This window comes from Melozone crissalis, unplaced genomic scaffold (genome assembly GCF_028551555.1).
Source record: "Melozone crissalis strain CALT ecotype California unplaced genomic scaffold, PUWL_Pcris_2 ptg000018l_1, whole genome shotgun sequence".
NCBI lineage: Eukaryota > Metazoa > Chordata > Aves > Passeriformes > Passerellidae > Melozone > Melozone crissalis.
Window position 1 is genome coordinate 30,064,929 of NW_026535796.1, and position 21,048 is coordinate 30,085,976.

The 21,048-nt window shown below is 34.8% G+C and overlaps 1 protein-coding gene across 4 annotated transcripts in view; it reads right to left on the reverse strand.

Annotated features, from left to right (window-relative positions):
• Positions 1–21,048, reverse strand: part of HEATR5A (HEAT repeat containing 5A) — a 63,565-nt gene that overhangs the window by 31,388 nt on the left and 11,129 nt on the right. For 3 of the 4 annotated variants that reach the window (XM_054275752.1, XM_054275751.1, XM_054275749.1), the window contains exons 4-15: positions 20,698–20,909; positions 17,800–17,908; positions 17,134–17,283; positions 16,710–16,881; positions 14,585–14,745; positions 11,857–12,112; positions 10,599–10,754; positions 9,637–9,887; positions 7,148–7,259; positions 6,137–6,289; positions 4,746–4,845; positions 3,988–4,097 (exon numbers count right to left, since the gene is read on the reverse strand). In XM_054275752.1, coding sequence (XP_054131727.1) covers positions 3,988–4,097; positions 4,746–4,845; positions 6,137–6,289; positions 7,148–7,259; positions 9,637–9,887; positions 10,599–10,754; positions 11,857–12,112; positions 14,585–14,745; positions 16,710–16,881; positions 17,134–17,283; positions 17,800–17,908; positions 20,698–20,909 — 1,942 coding nt within the window. Of the gene's footprint in view, positions 1–3,987; positions 4,098–4,745; positions 4,846–6,136; positions 6,290–7,147; positions 7,260–9,636; positions 9,888–10,598; positions 10,755–11,856; positions 12,113–14,584; positions 14,746–16,709; positions 16,882–17,133; positions 17,284–17,799; positions 17,909–20,697; positions 20,910–21,048 lie in introns of those variants that run through there. The other variant, XM_054275753.1, reaches the window with a different exon arrangement.

A 21,048-nucleotide genomic window follows, 5' to 3' on the forward strand; every position in this document is an offset into this window, starting at 1 on the left:
CAGTAGCTGACAAAAGCAAGCTAAGCTCCCACAGCAATCTAGAAGCAGAAAAACAGAGACCTTTTCTTTACAGAAGGCATAATGCCATACAATTGCTAAGTCAGTAAATTAGTTACATTTACAAATAAAGTAGAGGGGAAATGGCAGTTATGAATACAGCCATGTTTTCTTCTATTTCCTGAAAATTAATGCTGTGGAATGTATTATGTCATCACAAAGGAATACTTGAACTTGGCAAGCAGAAGTAATTTAAAACGTCCATAGGTTTGATAAATAAACAAAAGCTGATGAATGCAGTCCGCCATTTTAGGAGTTTGCATGCAAAAACCAAAGCAGGAGTTTACTCTAAGTTTATTGTAGGAGTGATAGGTTATGATAAATGTGCCTGTAGTTAAAAGGGAATTCCATATATTGTTGCACATAATATTTCTGACAAGGTTGTACATAATACAAAAACAAAAACACTGGGCATTTTGAGTCAGACTATTTGGGTCATTAAAATAGTCTTTGTAGAGAGAGAACATTTCCAATGCTGAATCACATGTGATGAGAAACAACTGGTTTCTAACTGTGTTGAAAAACACTGCAGAACTGATCTTGAAGAGTGTACTCAGTCTTTGTATAAATATTACTTAAGAATTTGCCTCCAGAGCATTAAGATTGAAAAGTCAAGTCCCCATTAATTGGGAATTATCACCACTAAGATGTGGGGAGGGGGGAGAGATGGGCACATATCCAATTCCTTGCATTCAATTTGGATATTAGCTGATCCCACAATTACATGTTTGCACTGAAGTTGCTTATAAACGTGGAAGTTTCAAAAAGTGGGACAACCCACTTTTCAGCACCTCATGAGCACAAGCAGAGGTATTAGGATACTCAGATAGCTGCAACCAGCTACTTACCCCTTCCTGGAAACAGAATCTATTCTGAGAAGCTGACTTTCTCTCTCTTACCTGTCAAGCTCCTGGCCCTATCAGCCTGTCTCCCCTGCAGGCATCTGGTGCTCTGCCTGCCTCCCTGGATAATTAAGCAAGTACGTAATTCTTCCAAAAAACATTACTCAAATCTAAATGCAAAATGTTTGCACTATCAAATGTAGTGCAATGTGTGTAAGGAATAGAAATTAGCCTTTAAAAAACTGCTATAGTTAACAACTAGAGACTGTTCTTTTGTTATTACTCATCATCATGACAAATTTTTTTTTTTAAAAATCCCCTTATGAATAATACCAGTTTTTAAAATAAAATTTCATGGAGATATCCAGCATTTTTAAACCAAATAAAGGTTTATTTTAGTCCCAGACAGTTGGCAATCCTCAACATTTTAAACAATATTACCCCAATGTAAAGCAGTTCAAAATTTTAAACGAGAATGCTGTTTCAGCATTCTAGCAATTCATCTCATCCTATTAAGAAAGAGAAGGGAATGCCTGTATTCAATTTCATTGGTTTAAACCATGGAACATAAAAAGCACAAAAAGCTGAAGTATGAAAAGAACCCTAATGAGTTGTCTGACAAAACATATTAATTTCAGACAACAGAAAACATCAAGAAACCTAATGGAATTCAAGCCACTGAAATTATTTTTGTGAAATTTTCAATTTGGACAGTAGAAAAATTTTTGTATTAACTCACAAGAAATAAATGTTTAGCCTTGAAAACATGAGCACATTATAATCCAAAACTAATGACACATGAAAATTATCACAAATATGATTTGTCATTTTAGAACCATCTCTCCTCAGCTTAACAAGCTCATACTTTGGATCAGATAAATTACAAGTCTTATCCATTCATACACAATGGAAGACAGCAACTAAAACATGTTAAATGTATTCCACTGATGTTCAAGTTTATCTAATATGTTCTTCTCATATCTGTCACTGCAGAAATAATGCAGAAAATAAATTATGATTCATGCACACTCATGGTAAAACTTTGTAACATTCTCTTGTTTGAGCAGATATGATTTTTAATGATGACAGCAGTAAAAGAAACATCAAAGAGGCAGAAAATGAGCAGGAAAGGACCAAGCAGAGCCTAAACAAATCATAGTATCTCAGGCCTCAGAAATCTAAAGGCATGCATTGACAAAGAAGCTCGGGTATATGAATAGTCTGTTTTCAACTGTTTATTTTCCTGGCCAATTTGTTTTGTTCCTCTTGCACTAAAGAAAACAAGTTTTGCACATTATTTACAAATACTAAAATTAAAACTCCTGGTAAATGTTTCCATCATCAATTTTCTCAAAAAGAAACAACTTACAAATTTCTATCATCTGGCTAACTACCTGGAATGAAGAAAACAAATAGGAAAGAAATAAAACCATGAACTTGTGAAAGCTTCTCAATCAGTGTGTCACTCTGAGGCATGTGAAATGAGCCCTGCTGTGAAACACCAGAGTACTCCTAATATTGTTTCTATTTATGACTAAATGTAGACATTGAAAAAAACATCATGAGTTCCATAGTGACACTGTTTCTCCACACAATTTATTTTTAAAATTCCCAGTATTTGCGAACACATACAGTTTCTGCATGAAGCTATCATACTGGAATAAAATTGAAAGAATGGTATTTGTTTCAAATTTTACTTTTGAAACTTTTCATTGCATTTTGGAATGATGCATACTTGTATGTTAAGATATATAAAAATAAGTTCTGGCAATGTATGCATTTCCATTCCTTCCCTACTCTCATACTGCTGTATTACACATGCGTGGGTACCTCTGAGACTACACCTGTCAAATTACTGTTTTGATTCTAAGGCTATTTTCAAAGATTTCAGCACGGTGCCCACTTATTTATAACAAACTTTTCAAGCTATTTCTTTATTTTTTTGCAGCATCCTCAGCTAGGCTGCTCTCTCACAAGAGGCACATTTTGCAGGTGACACTGTAAACACTGTGTATTTTCTATGAAGTTAGAACATACACAAAAATTCCAAACACACCAAGAAACTGCCAAACCTAGCCACATCCAAATATTTGTATTCTGTAACATGTCACTCCTGTACTACAAGAGCAAAAGGAAAAATTTGCTCTCAGGGGGGGAGATGTAATTTTATTCACAAATTAGTATTATACACTATGCTTCATTATATATTTCTTCTATTGTGACGACAGCTTTAAGGCACAGGTCAGGGACTTGTCCCAATTCCCTTAGGAGTTACCACTAGATGAAGCAGATTATTTGAGTAAGGATTCCTTCCAAAATACAGAGGACACAGCTAATTTAGAGCATGGTTGCACTATATTGTCTCTGTCCTGAAGAATACCCTCTGCTTCTCTTTACAGCTAACAAAGACACTATGGCTCCTTACTGCAGTTCATAAACTACTGTACAACAAATGATTTAAAGACAACAAAGATATTAAATATTTCAGCTGAAAGTTAGAATCACCCACCTTTAGTGCATAGTTAATCGATCAGAGACCTAGATTCTTTTTGTTATGCTCTCCTATAAAAAGTCCATCCCCATATTTTGTTGCAATTGTTCTTTAAATACAAACTCTTTATCCACAATCTGCACAGGATCAGATTAATATATCTCTAATATAATGTAAAGTAGTTCAAAATTTCTAACATACTTCATTAAATCAATTAATTTGAATTCTTTCAATGGTATATATCTCCAATTAGTTTAAGCTAAAATTATATCTCTGGGAATTAGGATTTAATGGAAAAGTAAAATGGGCATCATTGAAATATTGTCTAACTTCAAGTATCAACCAAAAATAGAGGAAAATTGTCTATTTGTAACAGAGGTCTGTTTTGATATGAGAAGGGAAAAAAGATCATGAACGCTAGCTTTTCAAAACTCACAGTGACTTTGCTACAATTCATCAAACTTAAATAGAGGGAATAAAGTTTGGTTTTTAGAAAAGGCAGAACTGATTTTTGCTGGCTGAATATGTGTTGGACAAAAACTTTAAAATGAGCCCACAGTATTCTTAATGGATTTCTCCTTGCACGGAAACACGTACCTTCGTAGGCCTTTGGGGGCAATACTGCTAGTAGCTCATACAGTTTCTGTCTGTAAACCGTTGATGGTGTTTTTAAGGAATTTCCATATGATTTGTATATTGAAGAAAGCCTGAAAATATAAAAAGCATGTCATAGATAGGAAGAACTCCAAGTTTTATGCTACACTACAGTTTCAACTGAATGCTTTTAAAATCTATACATATTAGAAGTACATTTTGATTTGCACAAATAACAGTAAAAGGAAACCAATTTATTTCACATCGTCTGGCAGAATGTCTGCTGTCCATTTCCAAGCATTATTTTCATTTTATACTAGAGAAATAAACAAGCTTTCTATTTATTTATATTTATGACAAAAAACTTTTGTGGATATATTTCTCTAAGTTAGAGTTTGGAACACAAATGCATTAAATTGTTCTATATTCAAAAAGCAAAAGTTTAATAAAACCCTTTCCAGCTTAGATCTGAAATTAAATACAAAAAATATCCATGTTTTTCAAAGCATATTCTTGAACTTAGTTTCTTATTTAATAAAAAATAATGGTATGTAAATGCAAATGTGTATGTTTTATTAAAAAAGCAGTATATAAAAACAAACTTAAAAAACTCTTGCAATGAAGTCTTCCTTAGATTTTTCACAACACTGGAATCTGCAAACACAGAAACACTGATTTTTGTCCCTTGAAAAGAAATTTCTTTAGAAAGTGCACTAACCAAATACAACCTTGTCAAGTAACAGTTTTTTAAACACACTTACTGTGCCAATAAATCAACAGCACTTGGGAGAGGAGGAAGAAGTCTCTGAACAACTTCATCCGTAAGAAGACCAGCACAGTGGGAAACAAAGCTTTTAATAGCTACAAAAGGAATTGGATTTCAATTTACTTAGTGTGAGGTAAGTTGAAGGGAAAAAAATCACGTTAGCAAAGTAATTACATTACTACATCACTAATAATGAATAAAAGTAGAAATGAAAGTGTCTCAGCTTGGACATTCATATCCTGACTTTCAATTGCATACATAAATGCAATTACGTTTTGCATTCTGTTATGAACTAAGTGATGGTATGTAACTCAACTTCACGGTAATTCCATAATAATAATGAAAAGAAAATAGGAAGATGATAAGTGACCTACTGCTTACTTTACTAGTTTTCCATTAAAATTTAGTTCAATTACTGTACTCTAAGAACCAATTAGCACATATATAATTTACAGAAAACTAAACTTGAGTTTAACTTCCAAAAGCACCTAAAGAATCTAGCATAATAATTCTCTATCATCTAAAGAAAAAAATGTTGAAAGATTAATTATTTAGGTACTTCTAAAATGAAATTGCTATTGAATTCCACATCTTCTGATGTATCTTAATAGTGACAGAGCAGGGTGCTTACTATACCAAGACTCACATTTCTGGAAAGCAAAGCACCCTTTAGTACTCTAGAATACAAGACTGAAACATGTTAAGTATTTGAAGATCACTGGGGCAATTTCTTGGAACCCCAAATTCACAGTATTTCATGATAAAAAACTGCAACCTACCAGAAAGCAGCCACATTCCAAGTGCTGTCTCCTGGCTGAGAATTGCAACTACCTAATTGTAATATTTACCCAAGTCATTACCCATTTTCACAAACATGTTTGAATGACTCACCAATTCTGTTTTGCTTATAGTAAGTTACCTGGTAGAAAACAAAACCACTATTTTCCAAACATAATAGACTATATAATCAAGAGAACACAGCCTGCTTTGGATCTTCAGTCATTGTCGTGATTTGTTTGCTAAACAAGAGAAGCAACCTTCCTGATTATCATTTATTGCTTGAAAATCAACTGATTAGAAGAAGGAGAGGAAAAACTCTCTTGGGTTTTGTTTTGTTTTTTTTTGTTTGTTCTTTGTTTGTTTGTTTGCTTTCCACCACAAAATGAAACATATATGATATATAAGCATATATTTATTGATATATAAGTATATATGTTATATAGCATGTATGTTATGTATGGAAGGAATATAGACTTTACCATCTAGTGAAAAAAAATCAACATGGAGTGTTCTTGTTCTTTCAAAAAGAAAATTAATTTAACTAATAGAATCAACTAAAATTAACATATAACAAATATGCAGAGAAAGACAGTAAATTCTGCTTACCACAGAGGGCACCAGCACGACCTTCCAGTGTTACTTGCCAGGTAAATGCATCTCCTCGTGTCTTCTCTGTTTCCAGGTCCTTAGGAGATGATGGAAAGATGCACTTCCACAGTAACAGGATTCGTGGCAGATGATGTTGGACAACTGCAGGACCTGTAAGGATTGGTAGTTGTCAGGCCAATGCAAGGATTAATAGAACTAAATTTTCTTTCCTTCTCTTTTTTATTGTGTTCACAAAATCTCTGCAGGAGTGAACAAAACCATATGCTACTTTCCCAGCCTTCTCATACGTAATTTCTCAAATATTTATTGTTTTGGTACTTAATTTTCATACATCACTACATACTCATTGGCACATTTACTAGTATGTTACCAAACCAGCTACAATGCCTGTTTGTTACAAAGTACAGACCCTGTGGATCACCAGCATGAAAGAGATGCAAAGATAAATAGTAATGTTCAGAAAAGCAAACATTTGTTTTAGGTTAATCAAGTATAACAATATAAAAAAGGGAGCTGTTGGGCAGAAGTAATATATTATACATAATACTGAAAACATTAAAAATATGACCAAAATAAAATACGTTCTTCATTAATAACTTACTGACCACAGTCAATAACCTGACCAGTAATACATCTTAAAAAGTTCTGTAAGATTTCAAATGCCTGACAAGCAGGAAATGCAAATTATTAGCTCATTTTTTGCTGTGACAAATATTTTAAAGTTCTTCATGATCACTTGGTTAGATTCACTTCGAAATTTATTATCTACATTTAATTAATAGCAGTCCCACTCCAAACACTATTATTCAAACACAGCTCCCAATGAACTAATAGTAAATTTGAAAGAGATAACATTTTTATCTCAGAAAGTTTTTCTAAATATTTCAACATTTGGGGTTTTTAAAATTATTTTGCAGCAGTAAATTAGACAAAACCTCAAACAAAAAATCAGAGACAGAAAACCGAACACCATAATGTAGATTAAGAAGAACTGTAGAAAGTTACTACCTAATGTCATGAGGGCAGCTATCAGGAGCCATCCAGCCTGCATTCGCTGCAGTGAAATGCGACTGTTCTGAGAAGCAGAACACAGCAAATCCTCTGCTACTGTCATGATTACCTTCAAAGTAAAAGAGAAAAACAGAGAATCACATTTTGGTAAATACCAATTTTTTTTTTCAATACTATTTGGCGTAATACTTAATCCTATTCTCTTGCTCCCAGATTTCCATCTTCCTCTTACACTATGGCAATAAACTCAGGCTCATGAAATTGCAATTCCTGACTTCAGTACTAGTCTAGGATGGCCTCAGGAGTTCTCTGGAGTACTTTGTATGTTCCTTTGCTGCTCTGTACGCTCTCCTTTATCAGCAGTAAAATGACAACTGCTAATTTCCACAGGAACGTGCATTGGAAGGATACAAGTTTGCTGAAATTCTGTTTATGTCACAATGTATTCATGACATCTATGAATTACAGCTCAGAAGAAGGGTTGAGAGTGGTAATTATCTTTTTTATCCTTGTGGCAGAATGAAGTCTATCGTTCTCTCTGAATATTTACCAAATCAACAAATGGTATGACTGACAAAAAAATTAAAATAGTATAGTTAGAATTAATCCTATTTTAGCTGCTCCAGAATAATTGCACATGCTCTCTATGTGCTAAATGCAAGGTGACTCCACTTGTCACCAAGAGATACCTACAACTTAGATTGAGGAACACTCTTGTGCCCATGCACAATTACCTCAGTATGTCTACAAATGCTGTAAGTATTCTGCATGTTGTTTGCTTCAATTATGTTTCACAAATGCTAAAAAACACCTTACATCTTGCATTATGTCCAGTCTCCAAAATAAACTGCTCATAAGTCAGTATTCCAAGTAGAAGTGTCATTATCAAAAGTATCATTAAAAAGCTTAAGATAGAACATATCTTTATATAAATTCTTTTCACACTTAAAATGGTATGAAAGGCTGCATATGAAAGTTTGCTTCATGAATGTTTGAGATTTTTACACTTCCAAAACTTCATCTGATGTGTTTTTCCCAATCTGAAGTATTAGTTTCCACAGTTCCATAATGCTACCAGATAGTTGTAACAGAAGAAATGTATCTGTATCGATTCCTGCTAGAGTTAATACATTTGATTCTAAAATAACACAGTACCTTTTTAAAATTATACTACTAAAAAATCACTAAAAACGTAGTATACATATACTACCCATAAAGCATACATGCTAGAAATGATGTAATTTAATAATTTCTGACAATTTTTCTCTGTGTACTAGCAGGAATGCCTTATATTTGAAGAATTTTTAAAAACTGAATTATAAGCAATAGAACTGAATGTTAAATATATATAAGCTCACTAATTTTTCTTCATGTTCCACCTGCAACTCTATCTCCTCTCAAAGGATAATCCATTAATATAGAACAGCTTCTCTACAGGTCACTATTGTCTATGTTTGATATTTCCTTCTCAAAACTGCTCTATTCAACACTGGTCTCTTTCTGCTCCTCAGAAGAAGAACTAGTCTGGAATCTGGCAGTGTTCCTAGGAGAGAGCAGAAAAGGGCTTTTGTCAACTGTTCTGTTCTTCCCCCTACCAGCTTAGTACAGAATACAGTGTTCCTCCCATTTTTTGTTGTGCCCTCCCATACCTCCTCCCTAGCCCTATTTCATCCTATTACATTCCTCTAGAAGAAATCTTTGCTAAGAATTATGTTTCTCTGTTAAACAGAAACTTCAGCTCTGCCTAGGTGCATAGTATCTGAATGACACTTTTTATCTAAAAAGTGGGCAAATGCCATCCATTTTGTTCTCTCTGCATGATCTTTCAGCAACCACAAGAAAAAGTTCATCAGTCAGGACTTTGAATGTCCAGAATGTTCTTAATGTCCGCTGACACTGAAACAGTTATCTCCAGAAGAAAGAATGTAAGTTTCTACATCATGCAAAAAATTAGCATGTGCTGCTGACATTTTTGATCCACCACAGTTTTCCAAACATTAGTAACTCAGTGAATAAAGTTCCCATTAAGATGGAAACAGCTCCTTCCCCCAGTCTTTATTTCTAGAGCTGCATATCCTTAAAACTTCAGAGCACAGCATCTTCTATCTGTGCTACTGAGGAGATTGGCATCTTGACTGAGTCGATGCAAGAAGCTGATTTCTGTTATATTCTATAAAACAAAACAAAAGTGTCTATCTGTTGGACTTGACCAACGATTTTCAAGATAACTGCAGTTACTGCTGTAAGCACTGACTAACCTGTACACTTGAGAGTCATTCCCAAGAAACAGGATTTTTTTGCTCCTCATACATGTCAGAGAAACAATTGCTTATTTGAGTCATGGTATGCTTCAAAGTCCTCTTCTTGAGGAACCAAAGTATCTCATCAGTATCACTGGGTATTGTGATCATGTCACTAAGAAAATATGCAAATACCACTGCAAAAAAATACAAGAACAGACTATATGAAAAGTATTCACATCATACCTTCCCTTTTCCATGTGGAATTCCTAAAGGACAATATTTTACTGCACCCAGCAAAGCAGCCACAGCAAAACTATAGCCAGTTACTGCTTCTGGGCAGGATTTCAATGCACTGAGGCGTTCAATGCAACGATCCAACAGCAGGGACACATGAGAGGGCAGGGCTACTGCAATACAGCGCAAACACCACCCTGCTGTCAGTCTAACTGAAATGCTGGGATGAAGAATGACAGAAATTACTGCCTCCAGAACACCTGAAAAATAATATGCACAAACACACTTAAGGAAGAGGCAAGCAAATTGTCAAACAAGCAAAAATGTATACACAGGACTGGAAAACACAACATGATCCAATTTCTATACTTCTCTTGAAAAAGTACTATTATTTTAAAATAATTCTAACAAATTTAAATAATTAAGCTCCTTTTAGAAAAAATTATCCTGGATGAAAAGCAACATTATGGAGAAAACCTAACATACTGCACAGTTACCCCTCAACATACATAGAAAATATCTGTAAGCTTCTGTAAGGAAGCCGAAATCCATGCCATGGATACAGCTAAATAAGAACAATAAAGGTACCCAGCTCAATCAGTTTTATTATAAACATTATGAAGTGCTGCAATTTAAATACAACACTTAATGGAGTAAAATTTAATGAAGATTTTTTTTTTTTAAACTTACATACTTGTACAGGTTAGGAAGGATACAGAACTCTTTGGGCAATGTCTGAAATTCTCCTACAGCATGTAAAGCAGACAACTTTCCCTCCTCCTCCTCCCCCACTCATTTTTTTTTTAAGTTTCTTGGAAGAAAACAGAAAATAATACAAGAACTATGGACGATCCTGGTTAGGAGACTGAGCACGAGAAGAACAGCCATATGAAATCAAAGAAGATCACAGTGAACAAACAAATATAAATTTGATTTGTACTCTGATTCACAAAATAATTCAGGGCTTGTACCTGTACTGGAGTCTTGCAGTAATGGTGCTGCTGTAGTTCCTAAGCCATGAATGAGACTTCCGAGTTCCTGCAGTGCACACACAAGCACATGCTGACTCGCTGTCACATCTGTTGTATTAATTTTTGTTTCCAAGTTACCATCACTTATTGCAGCATCTGATAACACAATAAAAGAAAATCACCATGAAATCATTACCAAAATCAAACAAACAGATGGGAGAAAGTTTTTTGCCAAGAGAAGTTGTTTTTACTACTAAACGAGCTTTTACCACTTTTATTATTGTTTTCATAAAGGGTTACCTTCACTGAGACAAGTACATTTCTTTTACTAAAATGGTGTAGTAACATCTGTGAGGGCAATTGTGTGGATAAATGGAAAATACCAAATTACTTATCTTTACATCATAGGGAACACTAGCTAGCAAGAAGAGTGCTATTGTCTGCCCTGCCAAAAGTAACTTGAATAAGACATACTTTGATATAACTGGCCAGATTTTACTGCATTGTAGGGAAAAAAGAATGAATGTAGGACGAAAAGAATGAAATCTTGCAAGATCAAGCAAGTGGGAAGGCAGAGATATGGAATGAAGAAGGAGGGAAAAATATTATGTTTTTTGAGGGTTTATATCTTGAGACACAGATCATTATGTCTCTTTAGACACAAAACATTTAGATATTTAAATCAGATACAACATGTACACCAGAGGACAACAGGTTATGTCCAGGATTCTCTTTCTTCTCCTCCAGAAGGAAAATGGTGGAAGATTAGAGGCTTTTTCTGGAAGCAGTGTACAAGACCTTATCATGCAAGAGATCTTTTTTCTCCATGAGAAATGCTCATGTGTCATTTAGGAACAAATGCTTCTTTTTTGAACCTTCAGTAGTGTCAACTGCTCTGAACAGAAAGGCAGGATCTGACTAGACATGCATTATCTGGCAACCCAACTTACTTCACAATACCATCTGTATACTATTATTGCAATTATTTCATTTGGTAATGGTTAAAATTTTATTTGCCAGGAATGAAATATTAAAAAAAATCTATCTGTATATACTTATGTGGGTACACACAGACACACACAAGCAAATAACCAGCCCAAGCTAAAAACAAAGCAGTCCATCAAAAGCCCTCTACATTATCATGGCAATAAATCAGCACTATATATTCTATTTCTGTGGATTCTGTATTAGGTAGTTGGACAATCACTTAAAAAAGGAAAAACAAAGGCCTGAATGGATAATCTTGTTAGACCCATACCTACAACTTTCTTCAGTTTCCAGAGGGCCTGACAAATCTCCTTGGCAGCTGCAATCTGAGCCTTTTCCCCAAGCAGGCCTCCTACTGTAGCTCGAAGGATGAATGAAACACAGCGGCGACAGCCGATGGCATCCGTGGCACTCTGAACAGCCTTGGGGTGAGACTGAGACACAAGATCTAGAATATGAGATAGGAAGGTAGAGAAGTTCCTTTCAAGCCATTGTGCTCCTAAAGTAGAGACAAATACCACATATGCCTGAAAGAGATTTCAAAAGAAACATACTTTAGAGCAAAATACGTGGAAATTCACTGCTAATTATCCTACATGCTTATTTTTTTTAATCTCCACATTGCCACAACTAGAACACTACACTGAAATGATTCAGAAATTTATGCATCCATAAATCACATACTTTCTCACTTTTAGATATCTATATTTTTTAATTTATGTATTACTTTAATTTTTAAAAATAATTTAAATTACTATTAAAACTATTATGGGTCCCTTCCAAGTCAGTGTATGCTGTGATTCTGCACTAGTAATATTGCAGCCTGCTTTGACGGTAAGTTATTTCAAGCTGCTTGCCCATGTCATCTCATTCCAGAGTGTGAGAAATGGCAGTTTACCCTGCCCAGGCACTTGTTATGTAAAACACTGTATTTGTTCCCACTGAACAACAGCTTCCAGCTATTTAATATTCTGCACATGAACCCCAAATTTAATGTATGAATGCATTTTGAGAACTACTACATTACAAAACTATAACCCATAACCCAGAGAAAATTTGGTTATTAAAGGGTCTGAATCAGGGAATATTTGCAGCCCCCAAGCACTGTTCTTCAACCCAATGAATTTTAATAGTTTGCCTTGCAATGGAGGTACCATAAAAAGACTGTCACCACAAAGAGAAAGAATGCAGAATCACTTTACAAACCTAATCACCACAAGACCATTTATTTCACCACATAATAAGCTCCCCTACAATTGCCTTCTATGTGCATATGTTGGATGCTTTTAATGAATAGATCAAAAAAACAGAATACAAAAAATGAGAATATGCAAATGAGCACACAAAAGAAAAGGAACTTTCTGCTACAGCTTATATCCATCTACTTTCAACTACTGATTGTATCAATCAATTTCTGTATTTACCTCATACATGCTTTGTCTTCTGTCTAACATTCACAATAAAATTACTCATTTAAAAGAAAGGGAAATATTGTAGACAAAATAATTATACTATTAGATCCTGTTAGCAGGTTATTGTTCTTGACAAATACTACTTAGGCTTCATAATGCATCAGTACATTACCCTGGTTTTACAGATTTGAAACCTGAGGAATTTACAAGGATAAAGACTTGTGAAGAGTGGCCACGTGTTAAACTCTGTCTTGAACTTGGCTTGAAAAAATCTAAAATCCTCTATATGTAAGAAGTTATCTTCAGAGCCTTTCTTATTTTTAAATTCATAATAAGCTGCAACTCACTAATTAATAAATTTTTTAACTGCATGTGTTTTCTATTCACAAGCACTAAATAATTCACAATTTTTCAACCTTTTTTTGTAGAAACATTGCACTATTTAAACTGTTCTGGTACAGTTTGAGTGTACCATCTAGCACAGCTACATATGAAAAAGGAGACAACTTCCAAAAACCAGGACAAATAGTCAAAACATTCAACTGAGATATCTGATACATACCTGGAAAACTAATAAAACTACCATGTACGTAGAACACTCTGGAAATCTCTGGCATGCATTTTCTAGGCAAATAGCTGTCAAGGTATTATTGTTTCCTAGCTTTTCTGTTCTCTCTGCCAAAATTTAATGCTTCCACTCAGCACGACCTGAGCACAGAAGACAATTTGTAGCACCTTCTAGCTGTTTCACTGCAAAATCTGGCAGCTTGTATCAGTAATGCAAGCTAATTTAAAGATCTTTTGCACAGAAGTTGAAATGTACTGACAAACTGCCTTACTGGCAAAGGTGGTTTTCATATAGCTGTGGGACTGTAACATAGTAAAATAATCACACCTACTCATGCATCAATGTTCATCATGACCTTTAGTCTTGAGTCACAAGTTTCACATTTGAATATCTACAATTCAGCATGTTTACATCTAAGACGATATTTACAGAATGAAGCCAACCTGATATTATCTGAAAAATGTGTACCGTTTTTACCAGCAGGCACTACATGGCCTGGCTTCAGTCCTGTTAACTTTACAAGATTCTATGCTTTGAGCATTCTGGAACACAGCAAAACAGATGCTGGTTTTTTCTACTGAATTCTTTTCCTTACTTTTCATGTACTTACTCAAAGAAGAAACAACTTTTCAGAACTAGACTTGGAATTCCCTATACAGCAGGAAACTATTTCAAGTTCAAACATTTCTTGTAACTTCTCCCTTTAATTTTCAAATGTAAGGAAATAAGTTTTAAAGTTAAAAAATGTATTTATATCACTCATTTGAAATTCCTATCATGTGAAGCTTTCACAAGTAGTACATATTTAATTTTTAAAATGTCAAACTCTTGGGTAAACAATACGCAACATCAGAAGTCTCTTTTCTTTCTAGCATGACTCAAGATGTAAATTCTTATTTTGAAATGTATACATTTCATTACAAACACAAAAAAAGGACGAAAGAAGAGATATATACAGAGCAAACCAATTATACAAATGTTTGGCAATCTCAGAAAATCATAACTGACGTAATCCAAACCTGGGTGACTCCAACTCTAACATCTCTGCTGACTGAACTGGTCCCTTTCAACATATCACCACTGGCTCGCAGAAATCCGCAACTTCCACGCAGAAATCCAGTTCCCAATAGCTCCATCACATCCTCCAAAGAGACTCTGCGGAAGTTGTGCTTGGTGGAGGCTAAGAACAGATGTACATCTTTAGAGGAATAGTTCAAAAACCATATTTCACAAGGAGAGTTTCAACTTTTTTAATTTTAGTAAAAATAATTTGCACAAACTCAGTAGCACAATCAAATCCAAATACTGTTTGAGCATAACTTCACAACAGAAACTAGGACATTTTAGCTCTCAGTGCTCCAGCAAAACAAAGTATTTCTCAAGTTTTTCTGCTTTAACTACCTTTAGGTAGTTGAAGCCATTACTTAATGTGCATATTTACATTTACCCTCCTCAGTATTTACCATCTATGCTGCCTCTGCAAAAAAGGTCTGTAAGGTCTACTCCTACCACCCACAGCTTCATGGAAGTCCTGGTTCTTACATATTACAGCTTAGCAGCAAACACAACCTCTATTCCAAACCTCAGACAGGGCAGATCCCCCCCTACTACACTTAGCCAGGTAAAGACACAGCTACAGATCCTCTTAGAAAAAAATATCAAGTCACCTTAGCATTAAGATAGTCCTCTAAAAGAGTGAGAAAAATAAAATATGCTTTCAAGTGTTTAGGAAAATTATCCATCCCAAATTCTTATTCCAGTGCTTTATTTCTTGATAGAAAGATCATTTAAAATCCACGCTGGGATATGCACGTGTAAACTTAGCACAATGACAGCACATTGTGCAAACTTTCCAAAGATTTTCACTGCATTTTTCATTCTCTTTCAAGGCTTCAAATGAGAAAAGGAATGAGAGGATTGGAGATAAAGATGTCCAGAAAAAAAAAATTAACAGAACCCCCTCAATATCAGCAGGTTATCAGATGCAATGCACAAATTTCAGGAGTACAAATTTCTTCATGTACTGCTCCCTCCACCTCTCCCCCAGCCCCCTCTAGTCCCCATCTAGCTTCTGCCCCACTTAGCTCTAACTCCTTTTTAACTAAAAATAACTAAAATAAGGACAAAACTCCTTGAAATAGCCAACCAAATAATTTATAAGCTTCTTATATAACCTTATCTTAGAGCCTTAGAAATAACAAGTACATTGCTTACATAGATTAAAGGAAACTAATGAGTCTATAAAGAGGTCAGAATATTTTTTTTATTTTATTGAGAAAAGTGCTGATTTTTTTTCTGTAACACAGTAATTCACTCCAAACATTTCTGGGGGAAATACTTTGTAAACCAAGACTTCGGAGTCTACAATGCAAATACACAGCCTCAAAGATTCTGAAAGACAGTAAGTTGGGCTGAAAGGCATGTCATTTTGTCATTTGCTCGTTGTTGCACTGAAGGCCTTCTCTGCTGTCATTAAAAGCAGAACAATCAGTCTCAATCACATTTATTCTGCATCCTGTTATACATTGCTTAGATTACAGTTAGACATTTACCTTGGGGCTTCTAAGACTAAAACCACTCAGTCTGAGTCACACAAAGTATTGGAGATGGTAACTTTGTGCCAGGATGCTTCAGTCAACTCAAGCATTGTTACATAGCTGTTGTGTGAACAAAACTGCCTGCTAATTTCTGCTTCTGATCATATTTATACTGCTATCCATTGACAATCCAGATGTTGTATCGACTACTGCAGAAAAACAGCTTGAAGGTATCCTTAACTTTTTAGTCTGACAGAGAGACTGCCTCAAATCTTAGTTATTTCTAAACTGCTTAAATTAATCTTGCTTTTCAATTCCTGAAGTTACTAATTTTTCTCCATACAACAGCAATTTCATAGTGGAGAAAAAGTTTTACTAACTACTTTCCATTGTTCATTATGATAGATAGATAGATAGATAGATAGACACAACCAAAAACCAGCACTTCACAAGAAAAAAGTTAGAAAAAAGATGAAATTAGAGATATGAACAGTCAAAAGAAGCTCAAAATGTGATTTTACTTCAGGCTTCAACAGAACTTGAGAGCTTCTTATAATCTGACAAACTTTTACAGATGAGGAATCAGCAAAGAAAGCACATGTTTTACCTGTTATCTGCTTGGATGTTAGAGCTCTAGCCAATATTGTACCTAAAAGTTTTGAAACCGCTAATCGTACATCATAATTGGAACCTTCAAAGGATTTAAAACATAAGGTAACAACACTATCCAGGTCCGTACTCCACATAAATATTGCTTCATTTTGAAGTTCAAGAAGACACTACACAAAAAAAGGGAAACAAAAGTGTTTTGACATGGAAAAGCACTCAGTAAAAATTTTAGTTTGCTGCATAATACACTGAGTTCTCCCTAACAAAATACTTCACAGTAAAATTACTTTTATTTTTTCTGCCGAGTTAATATCAAAGGAACACACATAAGCAAAGAATCTTTTTACCTCCGTGTTCATCGATCATTAAAACAGAATTTAATGTTTTAGGGAGCTACTTCAACAGCTATTGGAGCAGTTTACCTTAGCAGCAGCACAGCGGACAGCCATGGATCGATCTGTCAAACATGATCGGGCAGCTTTGTAAATATCCCTGTGACAGGGGATAGCAGCAGCTCCTAAACCATTTAATATATTTTGCAAACTAAGCATGATTTCATAACGACCTTGAGACTGAAAAATGAAAAAGAGAAATGTTAAAGTTTTGTAACCCTAAGTTCCTTGGAAATTCAAAACACCAACTACTGAAATAGGTAAGAAATGGCTGTCTTTCAGAGATCTATTTATTCTGAAATAACTTAAAGCAGATAACTCACCCCAAAATTTTATGAGCAAATGAAAATAGTAATTCTATGTTCTATTGAAAAGCAATAATTACAAGTATAAAGCCCAAAACAAAAAGTACAAGCTATAGAAAAAATGTTCTCATTAATAATGCAATTAAAATTTCTAATTTATCAAGTAATTTCATGAAATCAGAGAAAGAAAAGTTGTGATCGATCCTTTTATAGTCATAATCCATTAACTCTAGTACTTCTTTAGAATTTAGACACTGATATTTATCTGACTTTTCACAATTTTTTTTTTGTACTTTGATATCATGCATTTTCTCTTATTCATTGGTCCAGCTACCAGCACTAAAAATCCTTATATTTTTCCATTCATTTTTTAAACATGCTGTTCCAATACCTCTGCATTCTTCATTGCTTTAAGCACATTCCCAACGGTGTCAGTAAAACTGTTTCCCAAAATTCTTCCCAATTTTTTGTATAAATAGCCCAAGCATACCACCGCAGCACTAAAACAAAAGCAAATCCAAAGACGCGTGAAAATGGATGCACTAAGAGATGAAAGGGATTAAGACGACTGAAGTAATCAATGTGCAAACAGCAAAATAGCTAAAGAGGATGTCCCAAAAATGTAAGTGGATCATCAAAAGGGAAAAAAAATGGTCTGTATGTGGCACATACCCTCTAGAAGAAATGCAGACACAAGGGTTGCTAAAGTAACTGGGATAATACAAGAATTCAGGTAATACAACCTTCCAGTACATTCTGCAAGAGGAATAGTTCTCACATCCACCTTTAAACCTTAACATTAATTTCTTACTAAGCATGCCCTGTGTCATGCTGCAGCAGATGCTGCCAGAAGTAGTCAGGGACAGGTTTATTTACAAATTGATGGTTGACACCAGACTGAAATTACAATTCTGTCATTTATGTATCACAGTATGTAATAAGGAAATACCTTGAAGGAAATAAAACTATAAACCCACGTCCCTTTCATTGTAGACAGATTCTGATTTTAACATTCAGGAAAAACACCTGACAAACAGATTCTGGCACTCACTGGCCTTTCCTTTAGCAAAGGCAAAAAAATGCTAATATTGAGAAAAAAAAAAGAAAAATAAAGAGGTGCCTAATCCTTTGAATAATTAGTTAATGAAAACGCTCTGGTTTTGTATTGACAGATCTATAACCAATTAATTTCTTCAATACAAAGAGAAAAAGAATTATATGCTTAATCAGCTTTCAGCTCTTTTCCAGACCTACTTAAATATGTAGACATTGCTGAGCATTCCCTTCAACAAACATTTTGCTTTTTCTGCAACTGAATTCAAGTTCCACATATATAATCTTAAATTCTCATACTGAATACATTCTTAATTTAAAAAATATATTTAATATTTACAGTAATTCTCTAAATGCACAGGAATAAAAACAAACCTAGTATCCTTTATCTCTTATTATACTACAATATTACTTTCATTAAAAACCTGGTTTTCTTATTGCTTTTATCCAACTCAGTACACACCAACAATTTGGATTTAAATTTTGTTCATGGTGTGCCTGGCAATGAAATTACAATTTTCCAATTTCCCTTCTAAATTGAGCATCTGATGGTCACAGGTACTCTCCTTAATAAAGTAATAAGCTGCATTCATGCTGCATGACCCGTTTATCTGATTTGGTAGAGCATTCACATCATGCTGAGTTTTAGTAGCAGATGCGCACCTAACTAAGACTTTTTTTAAAATGCTTGCCTAAAACATTTTCATCTTCCACACATAGGAAAGAAGAAAAGTGATAATCTATGAGATAAAAGACCAATTCACTGGAATCTGTATTTAAAGGAGTTTCCAGGTGTATCAACATATTGTGAACGCTGACGGTGAAGTGTTGCTACGAGACAACATGGGCATGCATGCTAAATGTGGACAGATGGCAAAGACAACACTTTAATCAAGGTCAAAACAAAACAAAAAAAGCAGTTTTTCTACACTGAACACCAAGTATTTAACATATTTGCACCCTAGGATGAAAGATTTTACTCAACACACAGTTCTGTAGCTCCAATTATTTTCTGTAGCCTGTTGTCCCTGTGTCAGTTCTACCAGAAATCCCTTTACCAAAACTTTATTGAAGAAAATAATAATTTAAAATTACCATTTTCTCCACCTCTTTCTTCCTCTTCTTACCACTGCTTACATACCCAGGAACAGTTGGTGTACACTGCCACCTCTCTCCCTCTCCCCCAGCTACTACTCAGCATTCTGGCTTTGATCATCTCCCATTTCTGCTTTACTGCCAACAGCCTCCCCCATCCCTCCTTGCTGTACTGACATCACCCACTTCATCCAGGGGCACATCACAGCTGAAGTGGGAAGACCTGCAGAGCTCTGTCCCACACTACAATTCAACTCTAATGTTAATGCACACCATTGTTAAGAATGTAGTATAGTAGTAATTCACTTTGCAAGACTAAGATCCTTTACAGCAAACTTATTCCTTACTCAAAAGACTGTACAAGAGACCAACTGGAACAAGAACGAAACAAAAAAAAAAGGTATAAGAAAATACAACTTACTCCTTGCAAAATCTATTTTCAGGAATCTTTACTTGTGTTGTCAGAAACAAGTTTAGCATCCAAGGTAAAGGAGGAAGAGAGATCCTGCTCTGCTTTCAATACCATATCATTAATGCAAAAGGATGTTTATCTACCTTTACTACCTTCTATCTCATATTTATTACCTTCATCTTTAATTTGCTTCAGTATAGTGAAAGATGTGCATAATTTTGGGAATGAAGGTTATTCATAACATTTCTGCACATAAAAATTTGGCTTCACATTCAGAAGTAGCCGTTCATGTTTCTCTGCTCTGTTGGTTAGGCCTTCAGTATTTAGTTACGAACATCTCAGATGTTTTTAACTATATCCAGTTTCCCACCCGAATAAAGAATAAAGAAGTGTACTCAGCACCTGTCTTTTATACCTGCAGTTGTGCTTGTCTGTTTTACTGCTCTTCTCAGCACTATTATTACCTTTTCCTTCTTTTTGAAGCACCTGTCATCTCATAACTCTGTTATCCATTGTGGGTATTCTCCCTGGCCTGATTTTCATTTGTCTGGCTGAAGATCACCAGGTATCTTCTACCCTTTTGGTTCCTGATGCTCACATACAACATGGACTACCAGCACAATCTTTGTTTTATTACATATTTTGTGGCAGTGAACACAGATGCATCTCACCCCTTACACCTGCCTCATTGCCACTGGATCTGAAGCTTGAGGGTACAAACAGACTTACAGTTTTGTAGGCAGGTAACTTGGTGAGTCATCTTTACTCCGAATGAGTTCATTGCATTTGTCAATTGTTTGGTAAACAGAAAAAGTGTCTCCAGTGCTATACAGTACAGCTAAATTCTTGGCAAGAAGCCGTCTGGTAGGAGGTCCTGGTGAATTGTTTAATAAAGAAGTCAATTGTTCAACCAGTTTCTTCTGGTTTTCCCTTATGTCAGCCTGGAAATAAAATCAGTAACCAGTTAAAGTTCAGTTAAATTTAAATGTTAGTTACAGATGATAATTCAAATTATCTTTACTTTTCATTACTACCATTTTGATAATGACATTCTGAACTCCAAATGAACATTTTATTGCA